This window comes from Cavia porcellus, unplaced genomic scaffold (genome assembly GCF_034190915.1).
Source record: "Cavia porcellus strain 051 isolate PalLab524CR breed Dunkin Hartley unplaced genomic scaffold, mCavPor4.1 scaffold_11, whole genome shotgun sequence".
Lineage (NCBI taxonomy): Eukaryota > Metazoa > Chordata > Mammalia > Rodentia > Caviidae > Cavia > Cavia porcellus.
Window position 1 is genome coordinate 66,627,696 of NW_026947494.1, and position 21,047 is coordinate 66,648,742.

Genomic DNA, 21,047 nt, shown 5'->3' on the forward strand with positions numbered 1-21,047 from the left:
AGACATTCTATAAACTATTTCAGAGCACAGAAAAAGATAGAAAAGCCATCCCAAGTATTATACCAAGTGAACTAAGACAACAAAACCTGAACAGAAAAGGAAGCCACTAACCCTATTTCACTTCCGAAAAACAACAACAACAAAACTACATAAAAGCCTAGCCAACTTAACTCAGCAGTATTACAAAACTGATACACATAAGCAAGTGAGCTTTAGCCCCGCAAGTCAAAAATGGCCTGCAATTAATACATCTGCTAATATACCATAAACAATGTTGTTAAAACATTTTTTCAATTACTACAGATCCCATGGAAACTCAAAAGATCATGAACACCTACTTTGAAAATCCCTATTCACATAGGGTGGAAAACACAGAGGAAATGGACAGATTTTTAAGAACATATGAACTACCAAAGCTCAATCAAAAAGATATAGCAATTTCAAATAACCCAATGTCAACTACTGAAATTGAAAACATGATCAAAAACTTATTAACAAAGAAAAGCCCAGGTCCTGATGGATTCACGGCTGAATTCTATAAGAAATTTAGAGAAGATTTAACACCAGTACTCTTTAAACTCTTCAATGAAACTGAAGGAGAAGCAGTTCTCCCTAACTCATTCTTGGAGGCAAGTATCACTCTGATACCAAAACCAGAGAAAGACCCAACCAAAAGGGAGAACTATAAACCAGTCTCACTAATGAACATTGATGCAAAGATTCTCAATAAAATATCAGCAAATAAAATGCAGCAAATCATCAAGATTATACATCATGACCAAGTGGGAATTATTCCAGGAATGCAGGGATGCTTCAACATATGGAAATCAATAAATGTAATACACCACATCAACAGAGCCAAAAATAAAAATCAACATGATCATCTCAATAGACGCAGAAAAGCTTTGATAAAGTCCAACACCTTTTCATGATAAAAACCCTACAGAAACTCAGAATAGACAGTATGTACTGCAATCTTATAAAGGCCATTTATGACAAACCAACAGCCAACATTATACTAAATGGACAAAAACTACAAGACTTCACTCTAAAATCAGGAACAAGACAAGGATGTCCACTGTCATCACTCCTATTCAATATAGTTCTGGAAATATTATGCAGAGCAATCAGAGTCGGCGAAATAAAAGGAATAAACACAGGAAATCAAGAAGTAAAATTATCCTTATTTGCAGATGACATGATACTCTACATAGAAGACCCCAAAAACTCCATTAAAAGATTGCTAGAGGTAATAAATTCAGTAGCATGGCTGGATACAAAGTCAACACTCAAAAATCAATAGCACTTCTATACACAATCAAAAAAACTCCATGAGAGAGAAATTATGGAAATATCGCCTTTCACAATAGCATCTTAAAAAATGAAATACCTAGGAATCAACCTAACCAAGAATGTAAAAGACCTATATGCTGAAAACTATACTACTCTAAAAAAGGAGATTGAAGAGGATATTAGAAAATGGAAGGATATTCCTTGCTTTTGGTTAGGAAGAACCAACATTGTGAAAATGGCCATACTCCCAAAACTGTTAGACAGATTCAATGCCATCCCCATCAAAATACCATTAGCATACCTTACAGATCTAGAGAAAATATTCCTAAAATTCATCTGGAAAGAGAAGAAATCTAGAATAGTAAAGACAATTCTAGGCAACAAAGGCAAGACAGGAGGCGTCTCAATTCCTGACTTGAAATTATACTACAAAGCTACAGTGATAAAATCAGCATGGTACTGACAAAGAAACAGACCTGAGGATCAATGGAACAGATTAGAAGATGCAAACACAACAAGAAAGACACTCAGCCACCTGATATTTGACAAAGGGGCTAAACAAGTTCACTGGAAAAAAGACTCCTTAATAAATACAGTGTTGGAAAAATGGCTTTCCACATGCCAAAGACTAAAAATAGACCCATGCCTATATCACCATACACTAATTAAAGTAAAAATGGATCAAGGACCTAAATATTAAAACAGAAACACTAAATCTACTGGAGGACAAGGTAGGTAAAAATAGAGACCTAGGGGTAAGGAGAATACTCATGAATAAAATACAAACCGCATGAGAAATACTTCAAAGAATCAACAACTGGGATTTCATTTTACTAAAAAGTTTTTTGCACTTCAAAAGAAATCACCAACAAAATGGAAAGAAAACCCACAGAATGGGAAAGACCTTTAGCCAACAATCCCTCAGACAAAGGACTTCTATCCAGGACATATAAAAATTGAAAGACACCAAGGCCCCCAAATTCAAAGACCCCTTCCAAAAATGGGTATCAGAGATGGACACACAGTTCTCAGATCAAGATATACAAATGGCAAGTAAATACAAGAAGAAATGTTCACCATCACTGGTCATTCGAGAAATGCAAATTACAACAGCATTGGGATTTCATCTCATCCCGGAAAGAATGGCTGCCATCAAGAAAACAACTGATAGCAAATATTGGCTAGGATGCGGGGAAAAAGGACACCTCTCCACTGTTGGTGAGAGTGCAGACTGGTACAAACACTGTGGAAATCAGTATGGAGATTCCTCAAGAAACCAGGATCGGAAGTTCCATTCAATCCAGCTACTCCCCTCCTGGGTATTTCTCCAGAAAAACTGAAAAGGTCATGTCACAGTGATATATGTGCACCCATGTTCACAGCAGCACAATTTGTGATAGCTAAATCTTGGAAACAACCAAAATGTCCATCAACTGCAAAGTGGATGAAAAAATGTGGTATTTTATACAATGGAATACTATTCAGCTAATAAAAAGGATGATCTTGAGGCCTTTATAGGTAAATGGAGGCAATTTGAGAATATCCTCATTAGTCAAATAAACAAGACTCACATTAGTAAATATCACATTGTCTCTCTAGTGTAAAAGATAATAAGAACTGACAGAATAATGGGACCCAAAAACTATAATAGATATTGTAAAAGTGAAAGGGAAGGAAAGTGCTCTAAAACATATAACAGTATGTATATTGTATAAGATAGATGACCATATTACTAAATTTTGATCAGATCATTGAACAGAAGAGATTTCACTGTCAATGTTTGAGGGCTTAGCCACTGTTTATCCTTTGATTTTGTAACTTTAACAACTATTGTTAAGATGACAATATGTAATATATCAACTAGCGATTTTACAATGTTACTCTTTTTGAATCTTGTATTCTACTTTTTTCTCCGTTTTGTATTTGTTTTTTAAAATATTCTTTCTTTCTTTAAATAAAATTTTAAAAAACATTTTTCAATAAGAAGCTTCAAATATTATTTCTGCCAACCTGAATAAAGGCCTCAGATATTTATGAAATAGTCAACTCCTTGTTTTAAAATAGTTGTGCATACATATTTGAAATTATATAACAAAAGAAATATTGATCTTCCAGTATTTTTTAAACTCATGTATCATGAAAATATTTTATTCTACTTCTCCCATGCATTCTTGATAATATCTCTGTTGTTATAAGAGCTACTTTGAGATATTTAGCAGTCTTCCACTGCTACCATCTCCATTTCTGAGGACGTGAAGGTACTTTATTAATCCACATGTACATTCATTTCAGGAAATCCTTTGTCCTGAAATTATATAACTGAGAGCTCTGCAACAAAGACTTGTTTTATAAACTTATGCCTTCCAGTTCTTACATCTGTAGAGTTATTTCCCAGGAACAACTACTAAGTCAGCACTAAATGTCTTGTCTCCTTTCTTACTGATTCTTTTTTTAGAGAATTCTTTAATTAGAATTTTCTAATTAAAGTAAAAATGGATTCAATACCAGCATGAACAAAGTACTATACCAGGATTCTCAAGTAAGATAAATTGAGTCAGGCATGGTGGTGCCTGCCTGTAATTTCAGCTACTCAGGAGGCTGAGGCAAGAGGGCTACAACCTGGAGGCCAACCTGGATAACTTTAGTAAAACTTTGTCTCAAAAATAAAAATTGGCTAGGATGTAGTTCAATGCAAGGACCTGATTCAAGTCTCATCAGCAGAAAATAAAAAAAGAAAAGAAAAAGAAGTTGAGAAAAATTATCACAAGGAAGATCTTACAAGAATTTAAGTGTAAGATGTCTCTCACTTGTCTGAAGAATACATTGGTGGGGGGACCCAGTCTTTATCTTCTAGTTGACCATTTTCACAGCAGAGAAAATTATAATGTGTGGCTGGCACTAAAGCAAGTGCACAAGACTGCTCAGGTTGAAACTACCCCTGCCTGCTGGGTCCAAGCAAGCCCAATCCTGCATCCCACGGTGGGGAAAGCTCTGCTCTCCCGAGAGGCCAACAGGAACATCAGGACCTCTTCTCTGAGGCAGGACACACGGCGGTATGGTCAGAGATGCCAACACTAACTGTGTGATGTCAATAAAGTGACATGACCTCTCTGTGCTTTAGTGTTCATAGCTGCCCTCACAAAGTGACACAGGATGAGACCTGGCTGAAGGAACCAACTTAGAAACATATCCTGTACATAGTAGGCACTTGGTAAATGCTAGATTCAATAATCCTGCCTGATTTCAAAAACAAAGCAAAGCAAAATAACCCTCAAAACACAGACACCCAAAAACCGTGATTAGAAACCAAGATTAATGCCTCCAAGTCCTCTCACTCTTACAGCCCTTTCACAATAAAACTCACCTGATGATAATACCTGACAGACGCTCAAAGCGTCCAATCAAATTTTCAGGTCAGAGCCAAGAATCACTAGAGATTTCAGAAATTCATCCCTATGGAAGACAAACTAAAGCAAAGATACAAATACACTGAGAAAAAAACTCTGAAGAGAAAGATGATATTGGGAATACAAGCAAACTTGAATATGTATACACATGACTGCGTATAAATATGTATATATACGTAAACATATATATACACACACCTGAAATTGTTAAAGCATAGGTTTTAGAAAAATACACACAAAAATCAAACTTTATAAAAAAAGGAACTGTCAAAAAATGAATTCTTGATAACTAAACAACATGGTGGTTGAAACAAATTCAATAGAAAGTTTTCAAAATACTAATAAGGACAATTTCCAAACAGTAAAAGAACTACTGAAACAGTAGAAAAAAAAGAGGAAGAAAAAACTAAGAATATTAGAGGATTAATCTCACATTCCATCAGCAGGAGTCCTGTAAAGAGAGGGCAGGAGAAAGAACAGAGAAGCAAATGATTCTGAAACACAAGAAAATTTCCCATTTAAAAGGATTCTGCATTTTCGAATAGAAAGTGTTTACTGAGTATGCAGCATGAGGAATAAACAAAGGTCCACACTCATGGCACTTCAGGATGAAATTTTAGAAACCTATTGTGATAAAATCAGCATGATATTGGTAAAAAAACAAAACAAAACAAACAAACAAAAAAAACAGATCTGAGGATCACTGGAACAGAACAGAAGATACAGTCACATCTCCCAATACATTCAGCCACTTTATGTTTGACAGAGGAGCCAAACACGTTCACTAGTACAGGAAAATCTGATTCTGCACATACTAAAGACTAAACCTAGGCCCATGTCTATCATTAAGCACTAAACTGATGTCAAAATGGATCAAAGATGTACATATTAAGACAGAAAAACTAAATTTACTGGTAGAGAAAACAGGCAGAAATATCAAAGACAGAGGTATAGGTAGAGAGTTAATGAACAAAACGCAGACTGCTAGGGAAATAGTCCAAAGAATCAACAAATGGGACCTCACCTTATTAAAAAGCTTCTGCACAACAAAAGAAATTACCGACAGAGTGAAAAGATGATCCACAGAGTGGGAAAAAATTATATCCAGTTGTCCCACAGACAAAGGAATTACATCTAGAATATATAAAGAACTAAAAAAACTTAGACTCCTCAAATTCAAAGACCCAGTCCAAAAATGGGCATCTCAGTTGAATATGCACTTCTCAGATGAAAAAATACAAATGGCAAATAAATATATGAAAAAATGTTCAATATCATTGGTTATTCAAGAGATACAAATTAAAACAACACCGATATTTCACCTCACCCCACAAAGAATGGTGATTATCAAGAAATCAACCAATAACAAATGCTGGCAGGGCTGTGGGGAATAAGGAACCCTTCTCCATTGTTGGTGGGAGTATAGACTGCTGAAACCATTATGGAAATCAGTGTGGAGATTCTCAAAAAACTATGATTGGAGGTTCTATTCGACCCAACAATTCCCCTTCTGGGTATCTTCCCAGAAGAATGAAAATACCACAGTGATATATGTGCACTCATGTTCACAGCAGCACTGTTTGTAATAACTAAATCTTGGAAACAATGCAGATGCCCATAAACCAAAGAATGGATAAAAAGATGTAGGGTTTTTTTTTAACATAATGGAGTATTACTCAGCCATAAAGAAGGATAAAATGGAGACTTTTATAGGTAAATGGATGCAACTCAAGATCATACTCATAAGTGAAATAAATCAGATCCATGTATCTACACATCATATTGTCTCACTAGTGTGAGAAACTGAACAAGTAAATAAGACACAAAATGTACAACAGATATTGTAAATTGGGAAGACACTGCTCAAAAGAAAGACAAACTGTGATGGGGGAAAGAGGATAGCAAGAAAGCAAAATGGAAAAAATACATGTATACACAAGATAATTAAGATAGTTATATAGGTAACTTAGTTTCTTAAAAATAAAGTTTTTGCTGATATTCTTGGACAAGATATCATGCCTATGTCTTGTACTATGAACAACTACAAAGAACAATATACAATGTATCAATTATTGTATCTGTCCTAGTAACCTGTTTTGAAACTCAGTTTCACTGTTATGTTTATCTTTTTCTTTTCTTTCTTTAAAACTAAAAAAAAAAAAAAGGCAAAACAAATCTACGTCTAAGGAAGGGAGTAAAATTATATATACAACCGGTTAGGAATCAGAAAGGTATTGCTAGAGTGAAAATGGTTTTCAGGTCATCTCTGGGTGCTGACATTAGGATTTTTCTTTTTTCTCTTCTGTTCTGTCTTTCATGTAATCAACATATATGATTTTTATGGTCAGAAGACTATTTTAATACACCAAAACCAAACCTAGGTTTAACTGGCTCTGTTTCTTATCTGTCTTCATAGGCCACACTCTGTCCCCTTCAGGTCGCAAAATCACAGCCAGGAAAGATGCTGGATTGCAGAGAGCACAGGGGACAAGCCAGCCACCGCACCCAGGGACACCCCAGCCGCTGCCACCCCATGAGCCCGTCCACTGTCACTCACTCGGCTAGCAAGCATACACTTTGAGGGCGCTCCAAGAATATTTCACTATCTGAAGGAAAAGAGGAAAAGTCCTCTATTATTTTTCCTGAGACACATTTTCTATCCATTATGATCACGTCTCTGCTACTGCAGTTGGCATTTATTTTAATAAGGAAACGCTAACTGCTGCAATTTGTCTTCATTCTACTTATCGAACCACATCTTCGGCTTTGCCAAGAGGTGAGCTGCCTATTGACGGACTCACCTGTGGAGAAAATGAACACCGTGTTGTTCCACAGCCCGTGACTTTCTAAGGCTGCAGTGACATTTCCTACTGCTTCATCCATGAGGGACACCATCCCTGCATAAAGACGCCTGTTCTTATCACGAATGAAGTCATAGGGTTTCAAGTATTCCTCCGGGACCTGAAGGGGCTCGTGGACAGACTGGAGAGCCAGGTAGAGAAACAAAGGCTGAAAAGAGAGTTAACCCACATCAGTTACGAGACAAACTCAACCCAGGAACACATATGTAATTCCATTGAGGTGTTTAAGGTATTTAAGTGAAAACAATAAACATAGAAGAATGAGATACTCCAGTATTAATTAATAAAAATAGCATCAAGACAACCTACAGAGTGCATTGGAAATATCTGTGCATCATGTATATGATACAGGATTCATTCAGATGACATAATAACTCTTATAACTTAATAATCAAAGGCAATTAACTACAAAGTGGGCAGAGGATTTGAGTAGCTAGTTCTCCAAAGAACATATACAAATGGCTATAACCACACGGAAAGAATATCCAAAAATGCTTTGAAAAATGCTAAAAATAAATAAATAAAAACTACACTGACATATAGCTGCATACCTACCAAGATGGTTACAATTTCTTTTTTTTTTTTTTTTTTTTTTTTTTTTTTGGTCTTTTTCTTTTTTTATCAGTACCGGGAATCGAACTCATAACCGCCTGCTTGCAAGGCAGGTGCTTATGCCGCTGAGCTAAATCCCCAGCCCTGGTGGTTACAATTTCTAAAATGGAAAATACCAATAAAGTTGATGAAGATATGGAGAAATTGGAACCCTCAAACATTTTGAGTAAGAATGTAAAATGATATAGCCACTAAAAAAATAATGTGGCAGTTCGACAAATGGTTTAATGTAGTTAGTATATGACCCAGCATTTCCATTCCTACAGAAATGAAAGCACACCCACATGGAAGCTTGCATGAGTGTTTACCGCAATGTTTTTCCTAACAGCCAAAGGTGGAGCAACCAAATGGCCATCAATTGAATGGGTTAGTCAAACTTGGTAGATTTGCAGCCATATATGACAGTAAAAGAAATGGAGAATTACAATACAAATGGATCTGGGGCAACCCACTCAGGACCCCTTCTGCCCCTCTCTCAGATAGAAGCTTTCTTTCTCTCAATAAACATATTCTGCTCTTAATTATAATTGTTCCTAAAATTAATTCTTTGATTTTAGAGAAAGTTGTACTGGACATAGAGTAGGTTGGGAGTTTCACTCTCCTATATCATTTGGAGGTCTTCCACTGAGGTCATTGGATGGAGGTGAGAGTGCTTTTGTTTCATAGATTCTGGACTGGGACTCGTTTAGGTAACAAATTTTTATGTTTCAAATTTTGCTTTTTCTTTGCTTGTAATTGCTGATGATTTGTCTTTTCCTCTTTTCCCACTGTTTATAATTGCTTTGTCTCTATATAGTTTTGTTAAAATAATGATAAATCTAAGTTAAAATGGGATATTTGTAAGATTTTATTCATATATGCTACAGTTAAACTAGTTACTAAATTATTGGTACTCCTTTCTTGACTTTATTTAGACAACAGTACTAGAGAAAATAATGTTAGAATACTTGTGATAGACTTTTAATATAAACTTCTATAAAATGGGTCTTTAATATCTAGCTCAGACTTAGAAAATATACATGCCTATAATAAAACACAGAACTCCTTTCACCATTTAAATAGCACTAAGCTGGTGGCTGTTCTTTAAGACTTAGAGGGGCCAGGGATTTAGCTCAGTGGCATAAGTGCCTACTTGGCAAGCGTGAGGTAATGAGTTCAATCCCTGGTACCAAAAAAATGACTTAAGGGACAGGTTTCACTGGGACAGAATGGCTCTGATCCTCCTGTACACTCGAGAGGAAATGTCAAGCCTGTTCTGCTTCAGTTTCTTTCTTTGTCTTTACTTCTACCAATTTGTCCCACTTTGTACTTTCCTTTTTAGAGGCATGTAAAATTAGAAAGAACTCTAGACTGCTCCAACCTGTTTCTTCTACCAAGTTAAATTCATAGAAAATGAGTGCTTGCTAATGCAGAAGACAGGAACGTCATCTTAAATGAGGGACACATACCCCATCTCTGGGTCAATGAGACACTGGAATTTTGCTCGTCCAGGAGAACACACATAAAAACCATGTCCAGCTTACTGTTTTGGACAATGGTCTCCTCTAGAGACTGAACCTGAGACACAGTGGAAAGAATGACTTCTGGGTGAAACCAGGAGCTATCCCCCAAAACAGCGCACTTATGGGACTTGGACTTAAACACATTTAGACTAAGGAGGCTTTCCAATCTTTCAAGTTGTGGACTTCAAAACCTTTATTGTAAATTCATAGAGCACTCTTAGAAAATGATCTTGCTCCAGCTCTTAACTATCACTTGTAGAACTTTGACAAACATGGTTACTCTGCCAGCTAACTAAATGCCCTAATAGCAGCTGCCACGCTTAAAAGCAGAGCACAAGTTTCCCCAGCATCTGTTTGGTGAATCCCCAGTGAAGCCAGTGGCCAGTGGAATGTTGACCAGATAGACAGGTGGATTCCTTTCTGGAGACTGACCTCTAGTTATATGGGCCAACAGAAAATGAGAACAACTCAGGGTTCATGGCCAGAGGGACTCTCTGGTGGACATCCGAAATTTCCTCAGTGGAAATTGGCTCTGACAACAGAAAATCTCCAGTTGTCTATCTACTTATATTTCTTTGCTAGTCAACTAAAGATGTTCCCTAAACTTTTCAGGCAGTTAGACCACCTCTCTCAGAAATTAGGCTGAGAAAGAAACTAGTAGGGAATGATTTGTATTTGTGCCTCACGTATGTTAACTAAGAGAAAAAGAGATATCCATCAATCTTTTCCATGTGCAATAAAGACTGATGTGCTTTTATTATCAGATCAAATGTAATTTATACATGATAAATATGTTTAACTTATGAGCTTCAAGTAAAGCCTAGGCATATCCCACTGCTAGGAAAGATTGCCTAAGCAATTAGATAGCAGACACAAATGCCTTGGAGACTTTGCCTGAGGCCCCAGGGCAGAGCTCCTCAAATTTATTTGTTATCCTTAACTATTTCCAGGGAATCTCCTTCACAAAACAGCCAGAGAAGTGCTCTAACTCACTTCTTCACAATAAACAAAAGCAATAGTTTATTATAAAGTTATGCTTCCTTCTTTACAACTAGGCTATGGAAACAAAGTTCACATGCTACCTGGGAAGATAAGATTGCATGCCAGTTCAAAGGTGGATAGGCTGGCCAAATTTATCTTCTATTCTTTCCAGAGGTCATCCACTTGCCCTGGAGTGGAATCAACCTGAGGGATGCCTTGAGGAGATTTATCAAATAGGAATAAGAAAGGGACACCTAATTATTTCCTTTGTACACAGACAGCTCAATGTTAATGTCTCATACCCCTATGCCTTGCCTTTTACGTTACAAACATGGGCGACTCAATGCCAAAGCCTCTTACATCTTTGGAATGCTTTCTTAAGCACTGGAAGATGTTTGACCCTTCCATGTTAAAAAAAAAAAAAAAGAGCCATCTGATATTTCTTTGCACATGTGTGTGGTCTACTTACACCCTAAAACCAAAATGGAATACAGAAAAAAGTATTATGATGTTCTTTTACAACTAAAATTATACTGTAAGAAAGAGGAAAAGTAGTCAGAACTGCTTTATGTTGAAACTTTCTTTACAAGAGATAATTCTTATTTATGCTTCAGGTAGAATTATAATCCTTATGAGATCACCCCCATTCATGGTCTCTTTCTTTCAATGACTTAAAGCAAATTAAACTAGAGTTAGGAAAATTTTCAGATAACCCTAATAAGTACATCAATGTCTTTAGAGGACTTATTCAGACCTATAAGCTAGGCTGGAAAGATATAATGTTAATCTTATATCAAACATTGACTTATAGGCAGCATTATAAGCTGCTACTGCACTGGGAGATGAATATCATATCGTTAATTTTAAAAGGTCAGAAGAAAGACAGCCAGGGGCACTACCAATTCCCACTGGCACACAAGCAATTCCCAGCCAAGAGCCCAAGGTTATCAGGAATAACGGACCCTACCTCAGATTCTTTCAGATGCTAGGAAAGTGTCCATGCTCTCATCTGGTGATTTCTGTAATGCTACCTGCAAGAGGCACTATACTAACCATACTCCTTCTGTGCTCTGCAAATTTCTAGGGCGCCCTGTTTACTCTGGTATCAGTGCTTTCCCTATCACTCCATTAAGACAGCTCACTCACAAAGAACTGGTTCACCCCAGCTGCCTCGTCTTATTCACTTAATCTTATGGAGTACTCAGTTCCAGGTGAGTACTCCACCATTCCTTCTTAGAATGAATTTTTACTGTAGACAGAGTATATGTGGCCTCATTAAAGTACTGTTAGATTGTGAAACTTTACCAAATCATCACTGGCATGTGCTTATCTCTGTGTTTGGGGCAGTGCCCAGGACAATACATCACAGAATGCCCTTACCTGCCAAGGTACCCATAGTGGACCAACATCAGAATCACTCATTGGAGGTAGGGGTGAGGGAGGTTAAAATACTAATGACTGGATCCCACCTTAGACCAATGGACCTCAATATTTGGTATCAGCATTTCTTACAAGTTTCTCAAATAATTCTAATACATGATCAGGAATAGAGGCATTCAATTCAACCACAAGATGGGACTCAGAATCCCTGATCCCAGGGGCCAGAGATGTAACTCAACAGTGCAAGCACTGCTTGGAAAGAACAAGATCCTGAGTTTAATTTCCAGTACAAAAAAAAAAAAGACTCCTTGGTCCTAGATATCAGCTGAGAAGTAGAAAGGCTGATTAAGGGCATAAACTCTGGAATCAGAGAGTGGAAAACAGGCTCACTAACACTGGCAGACCAGACCATCAAGATGACCATTCTCCACAAGCTGACACACAGCTTCCATGAACCCCAGATGGAAACGGGCACCTTTTTATTTTATTCCTTTGCAGAAACTAACTAGCTGATTGTAAAATTAATATGGGAATATAAAAGAGCTAGCATATTCAAAGTAATCTTAAGGGAGGGGGTGAAAGACAGAGGAGTTGCCCTGAATCCAAAACTAAGCATCCCTTAACAGGAAGTTTACCATAATAAAGCCTTATCTTTGACATAAATCAATTGTTAAAAGGAAAAGATCATTTTACTAATTACTTAATGCATGTGCACATAACACATCAAAATAATGCAAGTCTATTTCTACTGAAACATTATAGATGTGGGATTCTACAGAGTGTGACCTGAACCACTCACCAGAATCACCTTTTAAGACTTCCTTTAAAATGCTAACACATGATTTCTCCCAGTCCTAACAAGTCATGCTCTCAGAGGTGGGCTCCAGGAATTTTCATTTCTAACAAGCATCTCAGGCTGATTCTCATGCACTCTAATAAAATGTGAAAAATGAATGCCCCCTCAGAATTTATTAGACTTTCCCCTAAATATCAGTGGTCTTTTCTATCTAAACAAAATTTTGGTGTCATTAAGGAAGCAAGACTTACCTTCTCTGGAGGATGGTTAGCTATGAGGGATATAGCCCTGTTGGCGAATATGTTTGCTGAATACATGTTTTTATATTCTGTTGCAACTTCTTCACCATCTCGAAAATCAAGAGCACATCGTGTGACGTTCAAAGCCTTAATGAACACACAGTGCTCATGGGAGAAGTAATCTTCACTACCTAGGAGATATCCTACAACAAGAATTAAAGGCAAAAATTGTCAGCATGGCACAAAACTTGTTAAACAAACTAATGTTTGTTTAATTGCCTAATGTAATTGATTACCCCTGACAAGGCTAATCAAGCAACAAGACTCATCAGAGCAACATTCTTAACATCTCTATAAGTGGTAGAGAAGTCATTAAAATGTTATAGCATACGAATTCAAATGCACTCCTATTGAGAATCTTTAAGAATGTAGGCTCTATCATGTAACTCTTAAAATGGGCGAGTCCACTTAAATATGTTGAAAAAAAAGTTCAAATTCAGTAAAGAACATCAAAATCCTTTAAAGCTATCTAAATGGTAAAAATAATATATGGTTAATGTGATTAGCTGCAGGCTTATACAGCGAGGTGGTACTGTAAATGTTCACAAGATTCAAATAATATTGCTTGTTGGTACTGAGCATGGGAGTGGCTGCCACGTTATTTACAGCTAAGGGAGTGGAGGAGTCGTCTCTGGTCAGATGCTGACACCCACTGGTGGAAGATACAAACCATTCCAGAGGAGCTCTGGATAGAGCTAGGCAGCTATAAGACCAAACTAAACCATAGTGCTGAATCTACTGGTAGGGATCCTGATTTTGCTCCCAGTTTAAAAGGCCTCAATTAACCTGGTCCACAATTGAGACATAAACATGTTCTATATTTTCCTAAAATATTAAAATAGACCATGCTGGGTATTATCATTCCATTGACATAAATGTCCGAAACAGGTAAATGTACAGAAACAGAAAGAGCTGAGATTGCTGAAGGCTGGAAGGGGTACAGGGAAATGGAAAGTGAGTGCTAATGAGATTTTGTTTCTGTCTCATTTGTTTGGTTTGAGACAGTTTTACAGATCGTGCAGCTTCCACAAGCTTTCCCATAGATGACACTTCTGACTGAAGCTGGCTAATGGGTTAAAACTGTTCTCTGGCAAAAGATATCTTTTGCTTTCCTCCACCCCCAGTATTATCATGACTATCTACACGTTTAGTGATTTCTAAAAACAGGACCTTGCAAATCACTAACTTTTCTTTAGAGTTACAGAGGCCAGAGCATTACTGAACTGCAACTAACTGCAGCAGGTGCATCAGACAAGCAGACCACCCAGGACCCCACACCCTTGTCTGGAACTAAACTGTACCTCCCCAGATTCCTACACAAGCTTTGCACCTGAGCCCCTGCACAAGTTTGCAGAGCAAAAATCCTTACCTTACAACTTGAAACCAACACAGCTCTTCCAGCCTATCACTCTCTCTCTCTCAACTTACCGCTTCAGAAAAGGGTTGAAGAATGACATCTTTTACCCTTACTAGAACACCATAAGTCCAGTTTGGGCTTTTAACAACTACTAAGTATTAAGAGCTTGAGGAAACAACCTCAAGTTCCTTACCTACAAATGTACATGTCTTCTATCTTTTGGGAGAATTTATGTGTAGGATATACTTTATTAGATAATATGAGAACTATTAGAATTGAACCATCACAAGAAGAATTCCAGAAGTAAAGCTATTATGGTTTCTATCTAGATGTCCCGAAGAGCCTTGTGCATTCTGGTGGGCTTCCAGAAAGTCCTTGAATCACAGGGAATCACTGCTCACTCACTGTCAGGAGGTGACTCTGGTCAGAAGAGGCAATCACCGGGCACGCAGCCAGAAGGGTGCCTCTGCCTCCCTGGTCCCTACCCTCCCAGTCTTACTGCCTTGTGCTGGCCAACTATGAGCTAAAACTGGAAGCCAATGTAAATATCTCCTTTTTTGAGGTGTGGGTATTGGGTATTTTGTCCTAGCAATGAGAAAGTGACCATGACAAGAATTATTTGTATTTGGCCAAACAGATCCTAAAGCAACTCTCTGATGATCCTATAAAGCTTTCATCCTAACAGTTATTCACAAATTTGAACTCTGAAGCTGAGCCTACAGATGAGAACAGCCTATGCACTTTGGAGAAAAATTAGAAAATACTTTTTAAAAAATAATTCAATCCCTTGGTGGAAAGCGCTTGACTTGGGTGACGCCATGGACTAAGACCCAGTAGGCTAGCCCAAACCAGGTCCCTGCGCCTGGCAGTGCACCCTAATGCAGTGAAGCCTTCAGCAGGTTGACTGACTTGGAGGGGTGGGCCCAGCATAGGTTGCCCAGGTCTGTGTCTCCCTAGTATACTGCAGTGGATAGGAACACCTAGTCTGCACGATTCAAACAAACTGTAACCCACCAAGAAAGAACCTGAGCCTCCTATATATGATTGTATGAAAGGAACAAAAATTATGGGAAGAGGGAGCAACAAGAAAGGATCCTCAGTCCCCAATCCTGAGAACACTGATCCAGGAAAGGTAAATGCAAAGGAGAATGAGGACAGAAAACATGCAATACCACCAATACACATAAAGCAGTATCTCCGGGACCTCATAGATGAGTTCAAAAGTGAAGTATTTAACCAAGTAAAGCAAGATATAAGTAGAATAGTTAAAGAAACGCTAAGCACCTCCCAAGAAAAAACAGATGGTGGAATGGAAGAACAGAAAAAAAGGGGAAAGTTGTTTGATGGAGAAAATAAGAGAAAATGTAGAATACATGAAGAAGGCTCAAAGAGATTAGCAGGAAGATCTATTGAAAAGCTGGCATAATAGCTTGAAAGAAACAAAGGATAGATTATCTGAACTGGAGGACAGATTTATGTGGGAGCATGAAAGGAAAAACTTCTTAAAAATGAGGAAACAAGCAGTAACAATACAAAGGCTAGAAGATGATAAGAGGATCTACAGCTTAAGAATTAAGAATGTAAAGGAAGAAGCAGGGATACAAACAAATGAACTGCAAAGGCTATTCACAGAAATAGTCAAAGAGAACTTCCCTAATATGGGAAAAGGTAAAGATACTCAAATCTATGAGGCATACAGGACCCCAGCCACCTATAACCCAAACAGAGCTATACCCAGGCATATAATAATTAAAATTCCAGAAATCCAATATAAGAACAGAATATTAAAAGCCGTCAGAGACAAGAAACAGATCACTTACAAGGGAACACCCATCAGAATTACAGCAGACTTCTCAGCACAAACCATCAAATCACGAAGAGCATGGGGGGAAATAATTCAAGCTTTGAAAGACAATAACCTCCAGCCAAGATTGATGTATGCTGCACAACTGTCCCTAGAAATTGATAGAAAAACAAGGTGCTTCCAGGATGAAGAGGAACTAGGGGAATTTGCAACCACCAATTCAACTCTACAGGGAACACTGCAGGATATTCTAAAAGAGAAAAATACCAAGATTTTCCAGAAATACCAGAGACAGCGGCAGAGAGGCCACAATGAATGGAGCAGAAAGCAAAATGAAGGAGACAAACTGACAACTAATGACAGAAAAAGAGCTCAACAGAAACGAGGCAGAGAAGGTAGGATGGTAGGAACAGCTATTTTGGAGAAAACAAGACATCATAATAGCTAGTGCTGATTTATATCATCTTGTTTTGAAGTCCCATCAAGCTTTGATTGTCTCCATCGGTCTTAACAGATTGTATCTTACTGGATTTTATTATATGTGATAATATAAACAAAAACTTTTATAGACAAGGAGATTATACAGAAACCATTGTTCATTTTCTGTTAGTTGGTTCTAAATACCCTGTAATACTGTCATTCTCTTGAATAGTTTTACATTGTCTTGATATGTTTGATGCTACAGTATATGAAGTTATACTCAAAGATTTCAAGGAAAGAGACACTATGGTAACCACATAAGTCGGGATATCTTGTGATGAAACACTATTTTGCTTAAATGGTTATGTTCTGACCTGTGCTGTTTTGTTGTTATGTCCTCTTTTATCTCAATCTCCTTTTTTATTATTTACTTTTTTATCTTTTTAATTAAGGGAAAAAATAAAAAATAGCAGGATATATTATAGTAACCTACTTTGATTTCCTATTAACTTGATTTGAAACCCTGTATTGCTCTCACCATCTTGTTTTGACTGGTTTTACTCTATTCTGTTTTGCTTGATGGTACCAAGTTTGAGAGTATAGGCAACAACTATGAAGACACTAAGGTTCACTATGATGCCCATTCTGGTTTGACTATTATCTTCTTTTGAAGTCCTGTAAGGTCTCCAATGTTTTGGTTTTATTGGTTTTGTTCTTTATGGTTTTGTTCAATTTTATTATAACTGATGATATAGGCAATTCTTTTTAAGATAGCAAGAGGCATTATGGTAACCATTGTTGATCACCTTGTATACTGTTTTTACATTATGTACTACGTTATTACATTATGTACCATCCTTTTGATTTGACTGACTGTTTTGTTATGTCACATTTGGTTTTATTCTCTACAAAAAAAAAAGTAGTAGGAACTATGGGAGTAATAAAACCCAAAATGTGTAATTGTCATTGTAAAAAATAGAGGAAAACAAAGTGCTCAAAAGGATATAACTGCATGTATATTTAAGTGTATAAGATAGATAACCATATTACTGAGTTTTTGTTGGATCATTGAACAGAACTGTTTGCAGTCTCACTGTTTGAATGTCCACTTTATATGCTTTAATTTTGTAACTTGAACAACTATTTCTAAGATGACAATATGTAATCTATTAACTGGTGATTTCCTACTGTTCATTTTTTTTTAAATTCTGTATAACTTGTACCCTTTTTCTGTTTTTTTTTCTCCCTAAATAAAATTTTTAAAAAATAATAATCAATCCCTGACTGTTTTAATCGCTGTATTGAGACACAGTTCATATACCACACAAGTCTAAAGTATATAATTCCTTGATTACTTAGGGCATTCACTGGGTTGTACAAACAACACTGCCCCTATTTTCTTACTGTTTTTAGCAGAACATCAGTTGTGATGATGACACATGCTATGTGTCACCATACTCCAGGAAGCTTGTCACCTCTCATAGGATATGTGGGTGCTTGTTCATCTAGTCTAGTCAGACTTACTTCCCATCAAAAGTTATCTATCATGTTTATCTTTTTTCAACTGCATTTTAAAGTACATAACTTAGTTTTTAATAGCAATTAAAACATCAACTTACTTTAGCAAAGGCCTGGTCGAAAAACCTCAAAGGAAGAACAAGTTGTTCCATTAGAATTTCCAGATGACAACGTGATCTACACTTAAGTCTGATTTTTAGCAGCTACTTGAGGAGACTGAGGACACATCTGGGTTCATCTGGAATGCCAGGGTTGATTAGCAATGCCGGTCAGAGAACCTGATGGTACCGGCACACATGTTCTCCTGTCTGAGGTCCTTGGATTTTGATTGTACATGGATCCAAGATGGCCTCGCACTGCCAGTTGTTCTGCTTGCGTGGGTGTGGCCTCCATCTACGTCTCTCTCACTGAATTTCACTTACATGCACTGGCCTTTGTGTGAATAGAAAAGAATACCTGAAGAAACTTCTATAAGAAAACTACCACTTTCTTACTAAAATGATGTTTTGAAGGATGTTGTCTATGTTCTCCCAGAGAACTTTCTCTTAGGCCTAAGAGCCAGCAAATGCCTTACTTACTCTTCCTGAACATCTGGTTCCCATCTTCCTGTAAATAACGTGACTCTTGGTTTGGTTTTTTTTTCTCCAGCTCACGATAGACTTTAGAAATCTTATATCTTGGACTTGACTATGAAGCCTACCTAGGGCCACAAATATTTTTAATAATTTGATGCCGTTAATCTAAGTGTTCTATTCTCCCTGATCTTGTTATTGTAGTTAAAATTTTTATACTCAATATGTGTTCCCCTTTGGCTATGACAGGCTGTAAATAAACCAGGCAGCAGATGGGAAGGTAGGAGGGTAGCTAAATAGCTAGTTAGAAAGATAGCTCAATATAAAAAGGATTTGACAGAAAAATATAGAGCTACTGGCAAGATAAATAGGTTACTAAATAAGGCAGTTTGTAACAAGCTTAAAGGGCATTATTTTAAAACAAACTTTAGGTTTTGCATTTATTTTTATAGGGCTATCAAGTTCATAAAATATTTATTATATTCTTATTTTCCTATTAACATTTGTTATTTGTTATCCTCATTTTGTTAGTATTGGTTTTGATCCAATTATTATAATTGATCCTGATACAGTGATTTCAAAAATATACCTCACAGATGGGAGAAGGGTATCAACAAAAAACAACCTTCCACCACCCTCCCCGGAGGGGAGTAAAGCAAAACTTTGAATATAGCCCCGGGGGAATCCTGGAGACTTTCATGAAGGAAATATTGTGTGCTTGTATTAGATTTTACCTGTAATTAAGTACAAACCGGAGGCCATATCCTCTCCAGGTAAAAAGCCCCCAGGAGAGGCACATGGAAGACCCTTAAAGTCCATGGGAGTCCAGGACTGTGGCAAAGAGACCAAGCTGCTATACAGGCTCACGTCCATCCAGCTCAACTCAGCAATGTCAAGAAGCAGCATTAGAACGTGGCCTCTCGGCTGAGCTCAGCAATTTGTTACACGTTCAAGTTTCCCATTATTTCATCTGATTACACTGGGTGTGTTTTAGAGAAGGCACAGTGAATCTGAGCTATGAGAAACACATGCACGTCCATTACCAAAGTAGGTGTCAAATCCCCGTCGGGTGGGAAGGCATTCTTTCCGATACATTCCCAGGTGCCACTTTCCAACCATGTGGGTAGCATAGCCTGCTTCCTTGAGGAGCTGGGGCAGGAGCTTTTCATCCAGAGGAACACAGCTGGGCTGACAGGGCCAGATTATCTGATGCTGTAAACCTGTGTGGATCTTTAAAGAGAAAAACAAACTATGGATGAATGACATTGAGACACTGTAAGTAAGACTAGCACACCTAGTAGTTGTCTGACTTACTGGACACATCTGTTGATTTGGATGTTTAACTGTGCTCCTCTACTGGTTTAAGTATATTTCCTCACTAACTCAGTAGTTAACACAAACAGGATTTGAAAAGATGAAATATCCCAATAAACATGAGATATTTTCAACCAATGTTTATCAAAGCACCATGTCAGAAACCATTAACTTTTCCCTACCTAAAACAAAAAAAGTAGCAATAACATAAATTTTGGATCTTCCAAGGAAAAAGTGTTCCAATTCCTTTGCACGAGTTGATCTTTTTGTTTTGTGCTGTTTTGTTTTTTTGTTTTCCTGGTACTATAAATTGAACTCAGGACCTTACACTTGGCAGGAAGGTGCTTATGTCACTGAGATATGTCCCCTCTATGAGTGTTTGATTAGAATGGCACTCTTTGAAGAAGCCATTTTTAAGTGTTATTGAACAGTATAATGAAACCTATGTCATGTTTCTTATTCTACTTTGCATAAACCGAAATCTCAAAAGACAGTGATCAACTTTTCCTTTAAAAAAGTGGCCCAGCCCTCTGCTTGGGGAGCCTCACACACAGTTGAACAGGTCCACACTGCTGCTAACCTTTAAGAAATAACCACCTGTTGGATTTTAGAGTAACATTAAAATGGAATGTGTACAACAATTGAATTCCTCAACTTCCACTGGGGTTATGTGTCCGATAAACTCATCACGAGCTGAAAATTTCATAAGTAAAACAGGCATTTAATACACCTAAATTGCACTTGGTGGCACACACCTGTAATCCCAGCACTTGGGAGGCTGAGACAGGAGAATCACCATGAATTCTAGTCCAGCTTGGGGCTATATAGTGAGTTTAAAGTCAGCTCGAACTATATAGCAAGACTGGGTCTAAAAAAAAAAAAAAAGCTAACACACCTAATCTACCAAACATCACAGCTCCCCACGACCTCG

The 21,047-nt window shown here is 37.4% G+C and overlaps 1 protein-coding gene across 1 annotated transcript in view; it reads right to left on the reverse strand.

Annotated features, from left to right (window-relative positions):
• The window catches only part of Arsb (arylsulfatase B), a 199,435-nt gene that overhangs the window by 164,103 nt on the left and 14,285 nt on the right, over nt 1-21,047 (reverse strand). Inside the window, exons 2-4 of the mRNA XM_003464404.5 lie at nt 19,846-20,032; nt 13,084-13,274; nt 7,502-7,709 (exon numbers count right to left, since the gene is read on the reverse strand). Of these exons, the coding sequence (XP_003464452.1) occupies nt 7,502-7,709; nt 13,084-13,274; nt 19,846-20,032 (586 nt within the window). The remainder of the gene's footprint in view (nt 1-7,501; nt 7,710-13,083; nt 13,275-19,845; nt 20,033-21,047) is intronic.